General features: G+C 39.1%; 1 protein-coding gene across 19 annotated transcripts in view; it reads right to left on the reverse strand.

The window, feature by feature from the left end:
• Window positions 1-21,984, reverse strand: part of ADGRL2 (adhesion G protein-coupled receptor L2) — a 204,587-nt gene that overhangs the window by 65,194 nt on the left and 117,409 nt on the right. For all 19 annotated transcript variants that reach the window (XM_077182315.1, XM_077182316.1, XM_077182319.1 and 16 more), the window contains one exon: window positions 6,449-6,662. In XM_077182315.1, the coding sequence (XP_077038430.1) occupies window positions 6,449-6,662 (214 nt within the window). The remainder of the gene's footprint in view (window positions 1-6,448; window positions 6,663-21,984) is intronic.

Here is a 21,984-nt window from a genome sequence, read left to right on the forward strand (position 1 = left end):
GCCTTGTAATATGAGGATTTCTATTTCATTTACTAAGTAATGCCATGATAGAAAAACCCCATTAACAAATCCCCCTATTTTTAATGAATAAAACTAGACCTACTACTTTCATATTAAGAATTAATGATACTGAAAATACACAATGCCAGAAAAGGTTCTTCTCAGTCATGGGTATTACTGTTTTCTGCTGTAATAACACCACTGACTGCGGTGTGTTTCAGGAACCTTCTAGGCTCTGTGATTATACCTTGCTCATGAAAACACACTACACATATTTCTGCTTTTCTCTTCATATTTGAGTCATAACTAAGTCTTGTGACTAACACATAGAAAGCAAAACAAAAATCAATCTGGCCACAGCTCGGTATCGTGAAAAGCTGAATTTCACAATAAAGAGCACTTTAAGCTTCTGCTACATCAAAATAGTCACAGGATTGACTGCTGTACTAAGATCTATTTCAGATTAATAGAATTCTTAGTTTTAAAAGGGTGCTTAAGAAAAAACGTCTAATATTGATGATGTTGTATGGTAAATGTTTTGTGAAGCAGTTGTAAGCAAGCTGGAACAGAAAGCACTGGCATGCCAGAGCAAAAGGTCCTTGTTTGTGAGATCAGCATCAGTACGACAGAACTTCTGATGTGTGCAAATTCCAAGAATGTACCTGATGCACAACAGCCTGTGTACCCTGTCATCAGCACTGGGATTTCTCTGACATAGAAAGGAAAAGGACATGCAGAAAGCAGAAAAAGGGAAGCTGTACCTCTTATTCAAAAACACTTTTCACCTGATAGTATCTTTAGCAAAGAGAGGCAACCTTTGGCTGCAGAAGGAAAAGCAAGGGAAAAAGCAAGGATAGCAGCAGGGGTCAGCAGAGCCCTTGCCTAGCCTGGCAGACCCCCGAAGTGCAGTGTGCCACTGCCTCAATTACAGGCAGCTCCAAATGGCAAAGGATGAAATCCAGCCCATGAAAAAGGCTGTAAGTCATACCACCAAGAAATGCCAATCTGAAGTGTGCTGCAGTTTAAACACTGAATCAACCCTGGGTCCTGGCTGAAGGAGCTGTTTTTGGAAGAGGCTCTGAAATGCTTCTCTCTGGAAATCTTGCACAGGCTGGAATTCAGGTCTGCAGTGACCCACAGCACGCTCTGAATTCTATCAGCAAAGCACCCTGTGCCAAGTTTCCTTTTGATTACACCTTTTTGCTACAATGAATGAGATTCATCAGTTATAGATTTCTCCCAAGCTCGGAGTCCAGCGGAAGATTTGCTTTATCCACTCACATTACAGAACAGACCAAGTTGTTTTCATTTGAAAGGACACTAATATGGTGTGACAGTGCTTTCTCTGCAGACCTGACAAGCAAGAACAGGAAAGAGGGCTTGAGAGATGAGTCTCCTTTGAAATAGAACTCATTTTGTTTTCTTTCAAAAATGTCTCACTCCTTTATATATAGGAGTTTTCAAAATGACCTATTTCTTGGACATGTGAATAGATGGAAAAGAATGAACACCTCCAGTCTTCCAATCTCCCATGGGATACATTAGGAAATCCTGGGAGAAGGAATGGATGTGCTGCTTCCTTCAGCTTTGCCTTGGTCACTCAGCAGGGCAGGGGCATGTTGTTCATGTTGTGGAAACCCTCTGCTGAAGTGCAGCTGTCTGCAGAGGGATGATGGACGGAACAGGTTAAGGGCATTGCCATGGGAGAAAAGTTCATGGTAACAAAAACCCAGGCGTGAACTCCTCACTGGTGTCATGATGGACATGGTAATTGAAGGGACATGCGTTGCCTGTGCTATAGATAGGACAGGATAGATGCAACAGAAAAAAACAAACACTGCTGAAGAGGATTTATTCCTCTTTCAATCCTTTTACTTTGCTGCAGCAATGTTTTAAAAGGGAAGAGTATCTAAAAAAATTACAGTTGCCTAAGTTCATCTGTTATACCCGACATATTTTTATGTTTAAGCTTACCTATGGAAAATGAGGTTTGCCTTGTTTGTGCATATTTAGAAAGCAAAATTATACTGATTAAATATGCTTAGCAAAGATGTAAAGTAAACAAAAGCCACAGTTTTAGTATAAATTGTAGCTGAAAATGGAATTTAAAGGCTATTTCAGTGCAGAAGTGATGTAACTGCCTTTCTGTTGCAGATCAAAAATTAATCCAAAATAAACTGAATATCGCAACATGAGACTACTTTTTTAATGTAGATGTTTACACAGTTTGCAAAAGAAGTCTAAACATTTTGAATTTTCTTCTTTTCAGTATTTACAACAATACTCTTGGTATCAGATCAGAGAACATACAGTTATTACTTAAAAGTTCAAGGTATTTTATTTTACCCTGTATAACAAGGGAAAAAGTGTTTTCCTTCTGAACTTTATATTAATTTGGCTGTAAAAAGTAAATGTTTGAATTTTTCATCTATGTGAATGATTCCATAGATTCCGAGTGAATAGGCCTAATTTTCTTTAAATACAAAATACTAATTTTCTACTAGCCCCAACAATAGTAATAACTACAATTGCTTAAAAAAAAAGGTGTACAGATTGGAACAGACCCACCATTTTTTAAATATGGGGTTTATCAAGATTTAAAATTATATAATTCCAAATTATTATCTGCCACACCATCCAAGTATATACTTAAATACACAGTCAATTAAAAAAAAATCTAATTTCACTGTCCTGGAATCACAAAGATCATTATCCAATTGTGAAAACAAATAACTCTGAACTTCTCCTAAACAAAAAAATTTAGGACTAGGAAAAATTATTCCTACTAAACAACTCCTAATTGTAATTCAAAAAGAATAATCCCAGCATGCAAGAATCCATCTTAGCATCTTATTATTTCACTATAATATTACATACCTAAGAGACCTTTGATTTGAATTATATTTTAAGTACATATCTAGAAATATCTATTATATATCTGTTATTCTTTTACCTATGGTCCAGACCATAGGAGACACTGGAGACAGAAAATGTTCATAAACACCCAGGTGGTTTAAACAGAACTCACAAGATCCACCTGCAATCCGCTTGCCACAGAAATGGATAATACGAGGTCATGAGTGAATTTTATGCTGTTAATTTTCAAATCTCTGCCGTGCCTATAAAAAGCAGCATTAGCCTTATCAACTTCAAAGTTTCATGACAGTTTCTGCTACAGCCACACAAATGCACTTTATGAGCAAGCAACTAGAGCAATTTCCTCAGGCTGCTTTGCATCTTCTGCTTCCCTGTTCATTTAATTTCTTTTTAAATGAAAAGGAAACAGAGGAGATTTGTCCCTGCTAAAGGACAGCAGAGCACAGAGGAGTTGGACTATTTTAAGAACTAAAACGTGCCTGAAACATGGGTCCTCTGCCACTCACTTATGCTACTTGCTCACCAAATATTCCAGAAATTAGCTTATTTCTGTGCTGAACTGCAGCATGTGGTAGAATCTCTCAAACTTGATGGTATGCAAACGCTGGGGTTAATTATCAGAAAAGTGTGAAAGAGGAGAAGGATTTTCTAAAGGTCTAGTCTCTTTCTTCAAAGCTTTAATTTCAACCATGCCAGTCTGAAGTTTACATAGAATCCAAATACATCTGAAAGACTTTATTCTGGAATAATTGGGATGTAATTTCAATCAGGGACTAAAAATTTAATAACTATTTTACAGAGGTAAAAGCAAAGCAATGAAGTCATTAGTGTTCTAGTCAGGTTTCCTAGGAATGCATTAAGTTAAAAATCTTTTGAGAAATGCTGAAAAGAAAGAATAGGGTGAGGTAGAAAAGATTAAGTAGCAGCTCATTCTGAGAAAGAGGAGCTGATGCATCAGTGGACACTGGCAAGGTCTGTGTGCTACAATCTCAAGTTCTCTGGAAGGGGAGCAGGGCACGTGATTACATGGCATTGTGTTAAACTGGAAACCTCATCTTATTTTTCAGTCTTCAGATTTCACAGTATTGATCTCATTAAGCCAGTGTTTTCACCTTGTAAGTGCAGAAAATGCTGTTGCTGTGCAAAAGCTGTGGATTAATGTTGCAAATGAATAATGAGCACTTAATAATTGCTGCAGAACTACATTTAACTGTACATCTAAACTGAATTGAGTGGTCAAATGCAGTGGTAACACAGTTGACTGAAGTGATAAAAACAGGTCCTTAAAAGTAAATATTGCAAGATTTTAAGTAGAAATATAGAAACTATTGCTGCTTATTTCTAAAGGTAAAGAAGATTTCACTGTCATCAAAAGTTCTAACCAATTAAATAAGAAGGAAAACAAATGAACCCGATAGTCCTTCAGGTTAGATTTTTCTATGCAATCGTTGCCATCAAAATACAGCTGATGTGTTACTTTTATATATCAGATCAAGGACATGTGCTGAGGACCAAACAACAATTTGCCTGAGACAACAAAAAATTACAATCACTGATGCAGTTATAAGTGAGATATAAGAACTTTTAATATTTCATAAGAAATTTGCAACATTCTTCTATGCTTGCAATATAGCACAAATTGAGCAATTTTGGAAAAAATTAAGCAAGACAAGAGACATCTTTTCTACTTAATGACAAGATCTAAGAAAGAAAACTATGAAAGCAAACTTCCTAATTGCTATAAATGTCAGACAAAAATAGAAAGCAAAGTGTCAAATGATCTTTGCCATTTGTTCAGACAAAAAAATAGAACAAAAACAAAAAACTCTTTGAGCATAGTCTGAACCAATGTCCTCCATATGATCACAATTTTAGTTTAATGTTGAACAAAGCATAAGAGTAAAAGATGGGGGAAGTTCAAAAATACACTTTGCTATCATATTTTTACAGCTGATTAACTGAAAGGGAAAGATTGAAATTTCAGCTTTTCAGTAACAGTCTGATGTCACTTCAAGCAAGACTGTGCCTCTATATTTGTCTCTGACTACACTAATCTGTATATTTGCAGTGAACATAAGGAAGACTTTGATCAAAACACAACATGCATTTTACACAACAAGGAAGTCTACAGAGCGGCACTACATTTACAAAAGCAATTGAAGGTGGTTTCAAAGGGAGTTGACAGATTAGAGGATGATGACACTGCTGCTGCAGTCTCGATGGAAATCTGGCTTGATCTAATTAACAACTACGAACTTGAACCACAAGAAGATAATTCAAACATGATTTAAAGAAGTTATATTACCTTTTTAACAGTGTAGCGATGGAGCCTTTCCCTTAGTGATCACAAAACAAGCCACAAGTTCAACACAGAACAAGAAATAAAAGACCTGATATCCTCAATTTACCTCCAGCATTTGAAATTGAAGTCTGAGATCCAGCCCAAATATTTGACTACAGAAATAAAAAATATCTGCATATTCATATAAAAATGATAAAAAATTATAAGAATCCCACTCACGACAACTTAAGTGAATCAGTAAATCAAAATGGAAGGCTATTTTTGACAGGTGACTATGGGACTAAGTGTTACCATGTTCAAACAGAACAGAGGAAATGGAGCACAGAAGGCAGTCCAACTTGCATATTTCATTTGACACACCTGTGTACGGGCACCAGAAAGCTTCCAGGTTATTCCCATCCCCTTTTTGTTCACATTCCTCACCCTAGGAAAAAGGCACTGGGAGGAAAACTTCCAACCAATCCTGAACTCATTCAGGCTTTTAGTTTAAGGCAGTAGCAATGCCAGTGACTTATTTGCGCTGACATTTCCACAACTGTCAGTAGTAGGTGGCTGCTGCCCATACACAGCCTTTAGCACAGGACTTTCTGTGAATCTGAGCTCTCATGCACCTTTTGTAATAAAAATACTTTTATTGGCAGTTGGGGACATGATTTAGAGGTGGAATTGGCAGCACAAGGCTAATGGTTGGATTTAATGAACTTAAAAGTCTTTTTCAGCCTAAATGGCTTTATGATTCTTGGTTGGTTCTTCTGTCTTCTCTGAATGTCAAGCGCTGCCACTAGCTTCTGCTTATATGCACCTGTATGCTCTTACACACATGTATAATGACATATAATCATCCTGGCATGCAATCATTCTGACATTTTCCATTGGAGGGAACTACTATTAGGAACTACGGCAGGGATTTACTGCATTTACTGAAAAATACAGCAGCCATTTGGAAAAATTCTCAGGGCTATCTGACCCCCTGAAAGACAAGGAGATCGGGAATCTCCAAATAACTGAATTGTTTCATTCTCCTTGAAGTTGTCTTTCTGCTTTTTAATGTTTGTTTACAGAATTTAAAAACCCCCAAACCTCTAATTGCAACCGGTAGTTTCTATTTCCTTTAAATATTATTAGATAGAAACAATGTTACCTGAATAGCAAAGTGGCAATCACAACTCAACATTTCTTACAGCATTTACCTCTCTATTAATGCAGACCTTTTTCCTCGTTAGTCTCCATACCATGCTAGTATACATACCACGATATGTATATTTTTACCTTTGTGTCATAATTTTGTAGGCGTCTGGAAGGAAGCATTCTGTGTTCTCCATCTGGAAGGGGTCAGCATCACAGATCTTGTCGTCTGTCCGTCCGTAGTTGGCGCTTTCTATCATGATGACATCGCTGCCGGGACACCGCAGGTCGATGGAGTAGCCTTCGCAGGAGAGCTCCCTCCTCACCAAACCGAACGGGAGTGCTGCTCGGCTGAAACCTTGGGAAAAAAACAAGGACAAAATGGGGCTGAGCCTAAAGGACACACTGAATTGGACTCCTCTTTCTCTGCCACCTAAGCACCAACTCCCCTGTGCTAAAGGAAGTGCAACTTCACACAGTTTGACCTGGTACCATGTTAAGTGAGGCGTCTTTCATGGAACTGTCACATCCCTACACCATGGCTGCTGTGTCCTTAATCTGGGAAAAGAGGAAATTCCTTTTCACTGCTTCTAATCCTGGGCAGGGCAGACAGTGGTGCCTGTCTGCATGGCTACACTGCACGTTCCAGTTTCCACCTCTTTTCTCTCAGCTTCTGTCTCCAGTCCTTGAGCACAGTCAGACAGGCTGTGTCTGGAAGCAGGAAGCAGCAGAGCAGGCAGGATTTGCAGAAGTGATTTTAAAAAAGAAAACAATACAACCACAAAAAAGCCCAAAGCTGTACCTCCAACTTCATTAGTCTCTTTTACTTTGTGTCTCCCTTTCTCCAGGAAGAGCTGGTTACTTTTGCTCTGCTATTTTGTGACCTCAGCATGGACATGATCCAAATATACATGCTGACACTTCACCTAGTTGAACTCCAGTGCTCTTACTGGGTCTTTTACATAAACTTAACTACATATAGAGAGGATTTTGAAACAAATATAGAAATTAGGACTACCAAAAATCGCAGATGTGTACTGTATTAAACCTCCCCATTTCTCACAAAAATAATACATTTAATTTTAATTTTTAACATTTTTTTTCTGCTTAATAGAATTCCTAAAAATAAGTAACTTCTCCAATGAAGCAGTATAAAATACTTTAGAAACAGAACAAGTTCAGCAATTCATCCAGATACTTAGTCTTTTAGAGACATTTTTTTAATACAAAAGAATATATTACATCAGAATAAAACTATCTGCATACTACAGTTTCTTGTACACAGTTACTGATGGATTATTATTAAACAGTATTTCTGTTTCTTACAAAATTGTGTGACTTTTGGAAAACAAGCTGGGCAACATGGCAGTGTTAGAAATCTATTTCTTTAAAATAGTAAATCCTGAATTTTCAGGAGAACTTCCTATTTTTTAAAAATGCCTTCATAATACAGTAACCCAGGGCCATTAATATTTCTCTGCAAGCTCAGTTGGAGACCAGTTGTGACAGCAAAGAGAAATAGCTGCTAAGTATGGAAAGTTGGAGCTCTGTGGTTTTTTGAAAGTGAAGAAAATAAACTTTTCTTAAAAAGTACGATGCACTGGAAGAAGCAAGGAAGAAAGTACCTAAAAAAATCAAGAACAACTTGAGATAACCCCTTGATAGTAAATTTTCCCATGAACCAGAGGCTATAATTTTTTCTATTGAATTCTGTGTATTAAAACTCCTACTATATGCAGATATTTATCTGTTAAGATGGCAAAAGTTTTTTGCAGTGATCACAGAAGTATAAGGATGTGGCTCCCTGGCATGAACTTGCCCAGCCACAAGGAGAACAGAGCCCAGTGGCCAGGTCTGCCTTTATATTTTGTGGAACCATATCCTACAGGAAGCCAGTACAGTTACTGGTAGGCTTCAGTATTTGTTAATAAGGGAAGGAGTCAGTGCTGTGGAAAGCATCAAGTTCCACCTCAGATTCACTCCTGGCCCTCAGTGTGGCTGCACATACCATGAGCAGTAACAAACTCCATGATTACAGGCTTGCTGAGGCGTCATGGGCTGAGAGCTGGAAAGAGCTAAAACACAAATCCATCCCATTAATGCCCTGCACGTTCCTCCCATGCAGCAAATTAATACAATGAAGACAGAAGTCACTCACAGCTCAGGGAGGGCTACATGCAGAGTCCCCACCACACCTGAATACAGCAACTCCTTTCATTAATTACCATCACAACAGCCATGGTGGGACCAAATATAATGCTGCTAGCCACTGCCATTCCTACATCCTACTACTCTTGTCAAATCTAATGCCATCCCCAGGAAGCTCATCCCTCTTGCTGGCAGCAATGGTGCCTGTTATCTGCTGCACTCAGCCGGGATTCCATGGCCTGCAGCACCACCATGGCCTGGCTGGGGGAGTCCACCCCTCTCACACTTTTTGAATTTCCATCAGCAAGAAGGGGAACGGCACCTACAGCTGTGTCCAAAGAGGTGTTTGCACCAGGGCAGGAGGGAAGGGGCATGGGGTACAGGTGCTGAGGTGTCAGTGGCTTCATGTGCAGCAGCAGCTCAGCATAGTTATGGGGCCAGGGCTGACAAAGCCACACACAGCTCCCTGGGACCAGCACTGACCCCTGCTGTGGATCCTGCAGCACAAGCTCCACTTCTGCTAGGAAATACTCTGAATTCAAACACAAGACTTCTGCAGTTATGCTACAGAGAAATCAGCAGCCTGCAAATCTTACTTCATCATCTATGGCAACTGCTATAGTGACTATGAATGTGTTTTATCCTGCAGTTTTTCCCCCTGCAGGCATCCGCAAGAAGTTCTGTATCAGGACAAACATTAAAAATATTAGAGCAAGGTTAGATCACTTTGCAGGCAACAGAGGACACACCTGAGATTGCAACGTAGGTGTTACATTGCAAAAGCAGCAAGCAATAAAGCAAAACAATGCAGTGTGTGATAGGTGGGAATGCTGCTCTAAGAAATCTCTGTGGTGCAGAAAGAATTTTAACTAAATAAAATAAATAAATTCACAGTCCACTAGCAGAGCCGCTATGATCTTTATGCTGAAGCTTTATTTGTAATTTTTTCCTATCACCAAAGAAAAAATAAGTATATCAACAAGCAAAGTGTAATTCAATCCATCTTGCAATCCTGACAATCGAAGAAAGAACTTGTGGGAGGCCCTGTAAGCGAAAAATCAATATTGCAGCTTTGTGCCGTGCAAATGTGAATACTGCCAAATAGCAGTGCTTAGGGTAAAATGAACTGTTTTGCTCCATTTTCTCCTCTCTGAACAAATGATTTTGAAACGACAGCTTTTTTTTTGGAGCTATAAAACGTCAAGCAATAACTCCCTGTGCTTTAGGCAAGTGATTGGAATAAATACCTCTTGGCAACAGGTGCAATGACTTAGGACTGAAATTCATTTACATTCAGGAGATAATTCCCGATAAACAGATGCACTGCCACGGGATGGAAGTGTGAACAACCGGCATCTGAATGCTTCAGCATCATTCCACAGTTTTTTAGACCTAAGTATGCGGGTCTGTCAATAATTACTGTTGTCACCAGTAACTTTGTGTCTCCAATGCAATTCCGCAGGAGTATTCCCAACACGGTATTTTCTTAGCCGAGCTGTATTAAACCTGCTGCTTGCCTTACCGACCCTCGAACAAACCTACTTTGTTTGGCTGTCCTCCGGCAGCCGAAATCAACATTCCTCCTCTTCCTGCTAATTGCTTCGAGGCAAACTGTGCCCTGGATGACACTGCTCCTGCTGTCTGCCGCCCAAAATGCTCCCCGATTGCAAAGGCCTTTGGGTGCCTGGGCTGGGACTTCCAGCACAACCTAAACATTAACTCAAACAAGCGTCTATTACCCAATGCGACATATGCTGTCTCTGATTCACTCATGCTTGAGTATATTAATCAGTGTTGTATGCCAATTTTTAATTTATTTTTTTCTTTTTAATGGAAGAAGATTAACACCTAATGAGAAAAAAAAACATTGTTTCTGTCCTGCTGACCGTTTTGATTATAGAAAAGCTTCCTGGCAAACACATGTTTCCTGCACATTTTATCTGCTCACAACTTAGTTGAGTGCAGACTATTTATTGAAAGGAGCAAATAAACTGCTTTTGTGAAATTGCATTTCTAAGAAAAAAAGGTAGAGGGGATGTTTAGTGGCAATATGCATTCTTTAATTCTTTATTGATCAATCCATATAAAAAAAGACAAACTGAAAGGAAAAAATCACAATCAAAATTTCTCCTCTGGTATTTCAGTCTATGAAATGAAAAGTACAAGTCCTGTACAAGAACCGTACTTCAGAATCATGTTTTGGAAATTAAAATCTGGCTAAAAAATTTTAATTTAAGTTTGCAAAGCCTTATTTACCATTCTACTGTCTTGGTTCCTTCAGAAAAACGATTTCTCTTTACAAAGATAACCTAAATTTGTCAAAGTGCAAAGAAAAGTTAATAATTCACAGCATCCTGCCCACTAGCATACCATGTTTTTGAGCTGTCAATAATAAGAGAGTGTGCTAAGTTTGGTAGATAAAAGCAAAAAGGCACCACCATTTGAATGTTCATCGAATACAGAGGGAAAACGGTGGAATGTAAACAGGCTAACATCAGTACTCGACATCAGAAGCACGGAACCTTTGATTAAAACTTAAAGCACAGAGAAAGTCAACATGGAAGTATAAAATTATTTCAAAGAATGAAGATACTGGAAGAACTGAGAATCCAAAACAAATCTCTGCAGAAATAGCTATATATGTCTCTGTGAGCAAGGAAATATTGCTTCTTGTGTTATTTGGCTGTAACAGAAAGGTCTTTTGAAAAGAGCACATCTTTTCAAACAGAATGTTTACAGTTGTCTCTTTCACAATCTCTTTTATTTTACCATATCATGCAACATGATGATTTAAGTTCTACACGAGATGAAGCGATGTGTCCTGGGCAGCATTTCAATAATATATGTTTAACAAATGCAAAGCCCAAAGAAAACTGTGCCGAGAATCCTCTCCCTCTCCACTGAAGTGCACGCACGCACACACGGGAGGGTGCGCGAAGACAGCTGAACACACTTTGCCATCTGAAAATCATGCAAATGCTCAACATGGGCGCCTCAAAGCTTTTGTAATTCCTCAGACAAGTCTCAGCATCCTGCAGTTTCTAAAGAATCCCATGAACTCTGTTAAGGGAGACTTCTCCCAGTCTCTCAGCACTGTATATATTTCACACAGACAAGCGTGTTATTTTGTTAAACAGCTTTTAAATTATCCAACCCTGGTCAACAGAACGCTACCAACTACTACAAAAGACAGAGGCAATTTAAATGACAACTGCGCTTTCTCATTCTATCTTTGAAGGAAAAAGTCATTCTGGCAAGCATGTCTATTAAAAGATTACATTGGCACAGTAAGAGCTTCTGACAGTGCTCAGAGGCCTGGAGTTCACAGCACTCAGCTCCTCTTGCAGGGAAACCCAGCAGCCGTGCACAGCCAGCCTGTGCTGCAGCCCAGCACACAAAACCCCACTGTTCAGTCGGGGTCAAATTAGGCAGGAAGTGATCACTTCAAAAATATCCTCCTACAGCTGGATTCTCTACCATTTTATGTATATAGTCCTTCTTGTCAATTAAGATGCTGAATGGAGCAGACATGGGGAGAAAAGGGATTTTTTAGTAAAGGAAAACTATTTTCTACTAAGAGACACCTCCCTCATTTTTTTAAACTCATTCATAAAAATGGGATTATCTCAAAACAAAGTACATGAAAGTATCTCATTATTTGAACTTTAACAAAGAGGCATAGAGTCCTAAGGAGCAGACCTGACCATTTAAATTACACTGAAGCCAGGCAACTTCTTCACTGAGTAAATGAGCTGTGAGGGGAGATACTTAACACTAGTTTCTAGCATTCTGCTTCTCAGACATTTCATATTTCAATTGCATAACTAAAGTCTGGAAGCTTGTCTCTTACAAAATGGATATATGAATTCCTGTCAATAATAGCTTTTAGAAATATTAAGTAACTAGTGAAGGCTTTTATAGTATTCTTTCACATTTTATTTGAACATGATTTAGCCTTTTAAAAAATTAAAATTTTAAAAATCTTTTACAAGTTTGAATGTTTTTCAAGATTCAGTGTGAGCAGCAAAATTAAAATGGCATGTAATTTTCTGTAATTATATACTTAATATTCAGTATACATAAACATAAAGTACGTATGTCTGCTTAATGAGATTCAGGAGAGAAGCCAGTGTTACACCCTCTGACTCACACCAGGATGGGTCCTGCCTTCCAGGTTCACTGAAACTTATTACAATTTTCCTTCTATGTTTTCAGTCTCCATGCAATTCTCAAATATAACCCTGTGAGGCTCTCTTCAGCAAAAAAAAAAAAACCAGTCAGGGCTTACCTACTTTCTGCACCTTGTTAAATGATTCAGCAAAACCTAAAGTGAGCAGCAGCATCTCAGCCTTTTAATCTAACAGCGTCGATCCTTCCTGTGTACTGCTGGCAAGGATCTCATTTAAATTCTCCTAAACAGCTCTCACCCCTCATTCAGAAGGGCAAGAATGTGTCTCTCGGAGCCAGCAGAATTAAAGGGCTTTTTCTGATTGTGTTTTTGTTAGGGTTTGGGTGTGTGTGAGGAGAGTGTGTGCACTTTAATAGCAGGAGAGAACAGAGGGCAGGGATGAGTGCTACACTGACAGACCTGCAGAGCACAGTCCTTCAGTCACCTGGAACCAGAACGGGCAGACTGCAGCCATGCACACATCCCCACATCAGCCCATTATGTCTCGACCCTACTATGAAGGAATTGCCACTACTGGAAAAGAGATAGGTTGGTCTTCATGCCCATTTAATCCCTCACCTGCCTGCTGAGGCTGCCATTAGAGTGCTAATTAATGCTAAACTGTGAAAATGGGCTTCTGCACTTTGAATCCAGCCACACTGAAACTGGAGAGAAACCACTAATTCCTTTAATGAAAGTCACCAAACCAGAGCCTGGTTCCTGGCAGCATTTTAGCAATGCCTACATATGGCAGATGGAAACCATGTGATCTAAACATGAAAGTCTAAATATCTAATGTAAAAATACATGTTCTTCAGTTCTCACTTAGCACCACATTGTATTCTCATATGCATGCACCTTTCCCATCCCTTTCAGTGAAGCTGTATGCATGAGAGCAAAACTTTGCCCTCTTGATCTAAAATTATCCCAGTTTAAAACAGTATTCATCTGCCAATGATATTTCTTTTCTTTTGCCAGCCAGATGTCTGTTCTCAGGCTGCAAGAATCTCCTTCCTTTTTTCCTTCACATCATACACACTTGATCCTCTGCCAGCTCACAAAAAAACACTCTACCCTTTTCTTTTTTGCCATTAAAAACATTGCATCTTCAAAATTTCTCTAGGCAAGTAAGTCCCATGGTCTTTGTAAACCTGCCCTGCTGAAGGTTATCTCCAGTTTACCTACTGTGAACTCTCTGAGCACACCACCTGTCAGGAAGGAGAAGCTTCTGAATCAGAAACAACCTCTTAAAAAGGGAGGTAAGACACAAAGGCTGATGTGTCAGAAATGTTGTTTCAACAGGATTTCCCGTTGAATTATTTCCTCTGCACAGGATACTGATAGTAGAATAAAAATAAATATGCTTTTATTTTCTATAAAAGTGTATCTTGACAACAATTTATATTTCCAGTTATTGCAATCATTTTTTGATTGGAAACCATGTGTTAGGGAGGGCCAGAGGAAGAGGAAGAAAGGGGAATTTCCATCATCAGTATTCAGAGTGGCCAGCTGACAAAAGAACTATTTTCTTCCCATCTTAAGAAACCCAAAGCCTTGTCACCTCAGAGGCTGATGGAAGCCATGCAGAGATGTATCATTTCCTTGGGAATATGTGCATTGGTGAAAGCCAAATCATCCCAGCAGGTGACATGCTGGGGGCTAATAATAACCCTTAGTGTCCTGTGTACATCACCTTCTTAGCAAGCTATACCCTGACCTATGTAAGAAAGTAAAACATTTAATCTCACTAAGATACCTGACAATTCTGGCTCATTTTAAATAAGATTTAATTCTATAATTGCTATGGGTTGAAAATATCAAATACAGCCCTAGTGCTAAAAAAATAATAGATTTAATTATCATACAATTGCTACCTCATGGCAGTATTTGAGATCACAACTGCAAACTTAAAAATGGGACATTTTCTTGTTTACAAACAGAATTACATATACATTAGAAATGGAATCAAGAAACAATATAAGAGTTCATAGGCTCTCCTTTGTTTCAGTAAAATGATGGGGTGGAGTCAATTGTGACAGTATAATTTATAGTGGAAAAGTTATGTGGTTAATTTTAAAGAGTGCTTATGAGCATGCAAACAGCACAGCAACCCCCTTCTTGTAAGTATAGCTTCAGAAACTTTTCAGAGAACTCAGGGGTAGAAAGTAGAACCCTTGGAAACATAAAGGCAAGGATCCTGCAGATGAAATCAAAATACACAGTCATACCTTTTGAAAACAAGAAGAGCCATGTGATGAATGTACTTTAAGGTAAATGTGCCATCACTCTAAATGTTCCCATAAGTAGATACAAGAGCAGCATGCAATCTTGGAAAACACCTGTCAGAGTGAAAGGCTTTCTTCCTGACCTTACCTTCTATGAAATATTTGTGGATTTTTAAAACACCATTATAGAGAGAAGAGGGATGTACCACACAGTTTTTACAATGTACTTAAGGTTCTGGCACATTCTGTGAATCGTGAAATAATTCTACATACATACTTAAGAGAATCCTCTGAATAATAAATTGCATGAAGAAAGGAAAACTATTTTTTGTAAACAAGGAGGTAATTAAAAACTCCTGTGGAATATATGCAGTTGTGACCTGCTCCCTGAGCAGCAGGGAGTAAGAATAGCAACACAGGTACCATTTCCAGAATAAATAAATGGAACAGGCACCTTTTCCACCAGTCAGACTGCTGTTAATCACCTGTAAAGGAATGGCATATCCATATGCCTCATTGCAAACATGAAAGACAAGGGAGATAAAGGGACAGGATAATTAAATTCCACCAGGACTCAAATTCAGGGCTTCTGAGTTTGAATTCTGGTTTTCAGTCCTGGAATCCTCACCAACCCTGTGTATGTGTATGGCAAGAATGCTCTCAGCTTTTAGAGAACCAGCTAATGAAGGCTCAAATGAAATAAATGAAAAATCAGGATCCCTGAAATCTCTGAGTACTAAGACAGTAACTAAGCAATTTTCCATCACTGTGTGTAAGAATTCCATATTTAATACTATTTATATTAGAAAGTAACAAGAGGCATGAACAGGCACTGTAGCACAACACAAAAAGGAAAACTTTGCATTTACTGATTCCTTCAATTTAGAAGCACACATCTAATAGCTGAAAAACTGTGTTTCTAAAGCTCTGCATTGATCTTAATGCAACCCATAATGAAGGCAAGGGCTAGGAAACCTCTGCACCACACCCAGGAAAGGAATAACTCTTAGGTGCTCAAATATAAACTCAAAACCAGCAAGAGAGAAGTGCTGCACCATTACTACAGATGTGAAAGGTAATTTTCTCAGTAATTAATCTGCATGGTGCTTCACTGTCCCAGGTCAGAGTTTTCTTTTGAAAAACTCTTTCCCCACATATTTAAAGCAAGTATCTCAGGAGACAGCTGTGAAGCATAGAAGACCTGACTGCTCCACTTTTTTCCACACCACCTAAACCAAGGCTTTGTTGCCGAGAGCACGGTGCTCTCCTGATCCATCACTGAGGTGGACAGGCAGGCAGTCCTGGCAGGCAGAGGGGAGGGATGGATCCTGGCAGGCAGAGGGGCCAGGGCAGCACTCAGTGCCCAGGGCTGTGCACACCCAGGGCACTCTGCTCTGCACTGCCCGCCTCCCAGCCCTGCTGCTGCCTTCTGCAGCGCTGAGTGTTCTTAATCAAGGTAATTTCCATATCGAGCTCAGAGCATGATCAAAGTGGCCATTATGGCAGCGTAATTGAGGAGGGAATTGTTAATCTGCTGGGGATGCCAAGGAGGGAAGGAGCAGGTTAGGGGTGTCCAAAGGCGGCAGGAATGAGCAGGTGTTAGGGTAACTATTTAAATTAGGCATCCTGACACAGTCGTTTATAACAGGGCTTTAGACTCCCTGGAAGGCACTACAGCTGGATATCCTATCTATTCTACTCAGTAAGCAAACAGCATTTCTTTTGGTCCAAACAGAGACTTTAGTAAGTCTGCAGTACTGCAAAGTGAGCTGCATTTAATTAAACTATTCTCTGCAACTTAAACAATGCCATAGTACTACTGCAGTGCCTTTTCTATCTCTGCCACTGCTGAATTTGACCTTCAAATCCTTACTGGGATTCAGCAATGTGTGGCCCACTTTAAATATACAATAAAGGCAATGTTTGAGCTCCAAAACTAAAAGGAACCCTATTTTCCACAATGGATTTCACATACACAAGCCTCTAGAAGACTACGAGGGCACTTCATGAATCAATGCAAAATACAGAAATAGTATTATCTCCCACTGAATTGCTGTCATCTCTGAAGGATGTGTTGAGCTCCAACATTATACAACTCTTCATAGTAGCAATTTTGTAATATTTTATCAACTTGAAAATAATAGGGAATTTTAGGTAAGCAGAATCTTAATTACCTCAATTAAGTTCTCATCCTGCATCACTAATATCATTGGGAGCTTTGTCATTAACCTCAGTGAGTGCAGGACAGATTCTTTAGAATTTAACCTGGATACTCAATATTCTTGTTCTAATGAAAAATGCATTAATGAGCTTCATTAGACTACTCAATTTTAAAGAAGCATCTTCCCTCAGCAGCCAGCCTCCCTCAACAGCCTAATGGGGCACTGGTGCATGAGTGAGCCAGGACTTGACACAAAGAGTGTTTAGGTCACTCTAAGTCTTTCTATTGACTCAGTGAGCTTCACATTCAGCCCACCATGGGAAGAGCAACACCTATTGACTCACTTCAGGAACTCCCTGAGGTGGAGATGCTAAAACATGTATACACTTTTGAAATTAAAACTGGAATGGTACAGCTGAAAGACTGCGTGCAGTGAAAAAAACACAATTAAACCAAGAAGTCCTCCCTATAATTAAACAATGACACAAGTTTTCTACACAGTCTGCACAGAGGATCCTCAATGCATTTCAAACACTACCTTTTTTCCAGTCATCTACTGGGACATATTATGGGAAAACCAGTGATCTTCTGTGACCTTCATTTTATTTTATTAAATGCAGCAGACTCCTCATGCTGAATATGAAATAAAAAATACACAACCCAGGGAAGTACTTTGACAAAAAATGCCCTTTGGAAGACCCAATTTCAATCTTGATGAATAATGATACAAATTTGCCAGTGACATTTGAATAAAAATCTCTATTATTTATATTATTGTATTCAGACTTCTATTCTGAATTACTAAATTTAGAATGGGCACTGAAGATCACTATTCAGTCAATGCTTTATAAACATGGGAAATAAATATTAGAAATACATCTCAAGTTAGAATAGACTAGCTGTACTCCCCAGCTTTAGCCACAATTTAGGAGATATTTTCCTTTTCAAATAGCTATCCAACTGGTAGTAGAAAAAGCTCTCAAGTATCAAAATACACTCTTTCTTTACACAACAGTGGCTGATGTATTGCTAATAAAGCCTTCAAGGAGAAAATAATGTGAATCGTCCCAGCAAGGGAAACTGACACTAGCAGATATTTTATCTTTCCCATAGCTCTAAGGACAATTGAAAAGTATCACTTGTTGCAGTCCCTTGAAAAACTGGGTGGGGGAGAAGGTTAGGAGGTCTAGTATTCCTGCTAGTAAGTGCAGATTAACAAGTCACCACCCACCATAACATCCACTGAATTTCTGTTATCTGCTGTCTGAGCAACCTGACCAATATTCCAAATGCTAAACATGGAGCCAAATTTGTAGCTGGTTTATGGCCACATCAAGGTGGGATAGGTGTAGCTGGTCGTAGCAATAATGTGGGGGTATTCAAATTTGGAAGGGAGGGGAACTTATGGAAATCCTTCTCCCTAATTAAATCAGAGATTGAGAGTTTGAAGTGGTAAATAATAAATCACAAAGAATCCTCAATCTGGTTGTCAAGGAAACCAGTATGCCTCTGCCATAATTGCTGTGAGCCCAATCTTGCCCTTTTTGACATCAAGCCTTATCATGCATTCTGGTCAGAGACTGAGAAAGTGGCTTTTCTATTCCTCTCAGGCAGAGCTGGGGCTCGCCGGAACGGGGCCGCACACGGCGACTCTTGGCGCCATCCATGCCCTGCCTGCAGACAGGGATGGGAATGGACCACTGAGCTCCAGCACAGCCCCATCAGCTCCTCACTGAGACACGGGACAGCCAGTCCCAGCCAGCCAGACACTGCTCTGCAATGCCACAGCAGCTGTGTTTACTAGGAAAGCCTTCCTAATTTACTGCTGCTAACATCTGCAGCCTGGTTATCACAGCCTGTCACCAGTCCCAGGTATTTCCAGAACCCTTGTGCTCCTACTCCCTTAAGCACTTCTGGAAGCAGGAATCAGCCATTTGTTTCACTCATGGACATGTAAGATGCTTATGAAAGAGATGAAGAGGGAAAGGGAAGTACAAGACAAATACGCTTTCAAAAGCACAACAAAATAGATTAAAAACTGACTCCGTGCCAAGTCATTCAGATAGCTCAATGCACCATTGTCTTTTTCCTCTGCGATGATAATTACCTTCTATAAACATATCCAAACTTGTTTTTTCCTTCTGTTTCTGGTGTAATCACACATGGCCACTGGATAAGCACCAAACTTTAAGCATAAGCAATTCTCAGTGCTTCAACATCAGGAAGGCCAAAAAAGGAGGATAACTATATTAGTGTCTCTATCTCATCCTTCAAGAAATCCTGAAGCAGATTTTAGAGGAAGTATCTTCAAAGTAAGGAAATAGGAGGAACAACAGGCAAGTACATTATGTTCCCAGCTGACTTTAAGGAAAAGAAAATCTAGAGACACAGGGAAGAATTGTGAGAATGAAAAAAAACCCATATAAACTCCCTTTAAGAACTACAGAGAGAAAAAGACTACCAGAAAAATTTCCTGTAGATTCTTCTTTGAATCTTCTGCAACTAGTTGACTGGTTCCTTGCTGTTTTACTAATGGATAAATTTTCTTTTCATTCCTAATCTGTTCCAAGCAACAACCACTATAACCATTTCCTTTAATATATTTTTATAAATTTAATGTTAGCAAAACATGCTAGAAGTAGTAAGACTGATACACCCTTGTGATTTTAATCCTTTGCTGTACACCATTCTAATGATCTCCATTTCTTTCAGTATATAAAGGATGTAAGAGATTCAGCTCAGGATCCAAGTTTCAATGGGACACTGGGGATGCTCACTGCATAATTCCAAAACTTCATCTTGACACCACATTTGGATAAAGGTAATTTACTAATTTATTTTAAATCATTTTTACTGAAAGGGGTGTGCTAAGAGCATTTTCCTCTGTCTGCTCAGCTACTACTCAGAGACGGCTATTTAGTTTTATTGACTCTAGCAACTGGCATCTTTTTTTTGTTAAGTTGGTAGATAAACCAAACATCTCATCAAAACATATGGTGTGATACAATTTTGCTGCTGTAATATTCAACTATTCAAACATTAACTAAGGACATTGGTAAAATCCTTTGTTCAACAGATCTGTAGACATGCAGTGCATAAAAAGCAACAAATGTTTGTTCCACAGCAGGCTCAATGGAAGCAAACTAAGCTCTCCTCCAACCCAATCCAAATCCCTTCCATATTCTTCTTCCAAGGAAATATAATGCTGGTGTTTGGTAGCTAAGAGAGCTTGATTTCAACTTTGACCTTTGTTCCAAAACAATTCATAGTTGCAGAGTATCATGAGATAATTCAGGCTGAAGTGGATTCCTGCCTCTTCTTATATGCTCAAAATAGTCTTTAATCCAAATGCTTCTTACAGCTATAAAACTTAAATCACATATAGGAAGAATTATTCCTACATAATTTAAGAACTGAAGCCCCTCTAGTTGTTATCCCAGTTAAAAAGGTACAATTATGGATTAGTTACAACCAATTACAGTAATGCACATTACTCTCTGTATGACTGTAGATGCCTCTAAAACTTGATTGCCTTACCAGAAAAAAAACATAATAAAAGTTTCCATCAGAAAAGATAACACAGAAGTAAATGATTGAGCCATTTGAGTATAAATACATTCATTTGCAAAATACACATCTACATCCATCAGAAGAAAAACAGGCCTGTAGCTGATTTACAGATAATTTACTATGGCACACTCTTACTACTATTTCACTCTTATTTGAAAAATTAGTCTGGATTCCTGAGCACAATGACAGGAACCAGTTTATTTTTATGTCTCTTGCTAAATTTCAGTGATCTTGAACCTTTAGGGCTAAACATCTCTGTGACAATCTGTTTTTATCATCCAAGAGTTTCACATTTTGAATCTTTTCACATCTGAAAGATTTTCACATCTTTGAATCACTTCAAGATTCAAAGAATGGTGTCACTGGCTTTCCCAGTGACACATCATGCTGGAAAAGGAGTTCAATATTACCCAGGACCTGCTCCATCATAATCCACTGTGAAAAAAATACCTCTGTTTCTTCTGTTGGTAGGAAGCCATAATAAGCTGATATTTCTCCTCTGAACAATCTTCCAGGTGGCCAATTTGATTTGTCAATTCTTTAGAATTTTTATGTCCTTTGAGTTGTATTCTATCCACTATCTTTTGTCTTCACCTTTTTGCTTAGACTCCTGCAATTTTGAACAAAAGCTTTCAAACCTCTTATCCTCTATAACACTAAATTCTGGACTTCAATAAGCTTTGCTATTATGTGGGGAGTTTTTGCAGAGCATTATTGGCTCTTCTTCTGAATCCAGCCTGCTACTCACATCATATGAACTGAACCAGAGGCAGTTTGTCCTGCAGCTGTGGGAAGCAAGGGCATCCCACCTCTGGCTGTGCCAGCCTGCAGCAGGCAGCAGTGGGGTGCTGCTCCTGTGCTTCTGCAAACTTCAGCTCACTGCCTGGCCTTCAAACCACTCAAGAGCTGCTCTGCAGGGCTGAGCCCTGCCTGCTGGGCACTGCCTGCTTGTGGAGGTTGGGCGTGGTACCACTAAGCTGGAGACAAGCAGTTTTCTGAACAATTCCGAACTCAAATGCAATCTTAATACATCCCCGTATAGCTGAAGCATCCACTGTCGTCTCCTGCTGTAGTTATAAAAATGGTGATTAGTTCTAATAAGCCTAAGCTACTTTTAGAGAAATTCTATCTCCAGGCTTCATCAACTACCTAAACACCCTCTTTTTGCCATTACCAGACATTCCTCTATGAAGAAATACAGGCAATACATCCTGCATTTCCTCACAGAATACCAACCATATTAGCAAAAAGGACTGGAACCAAAACAGCAATAAAAAATTAAAGGCACTCTGAAACAAACTAGTCATGATGCTTATTTATAGGTGACTTATTTATAGGCCTCTTTCTGGGAGAGTAAGATGAGATTGAAACTCCAGAACAGCTAACCATAGTATCTCCCCTCTGTGAA

This window comes from Agelaius phoeniceus, chromosome 8, assembly GCF_051311805.1.
Source record: "Agelaius phoeniceus isolate bAgePho1 chromosome 8, bAgePho1.hap1, whole genome shotgun sequence".
Lineage (NCBI taxonomy): Eukaryota > Metazoa > Chordata > Aves > Passeriformes > Icteridae > Agelaius > Agelaius phoeniceus.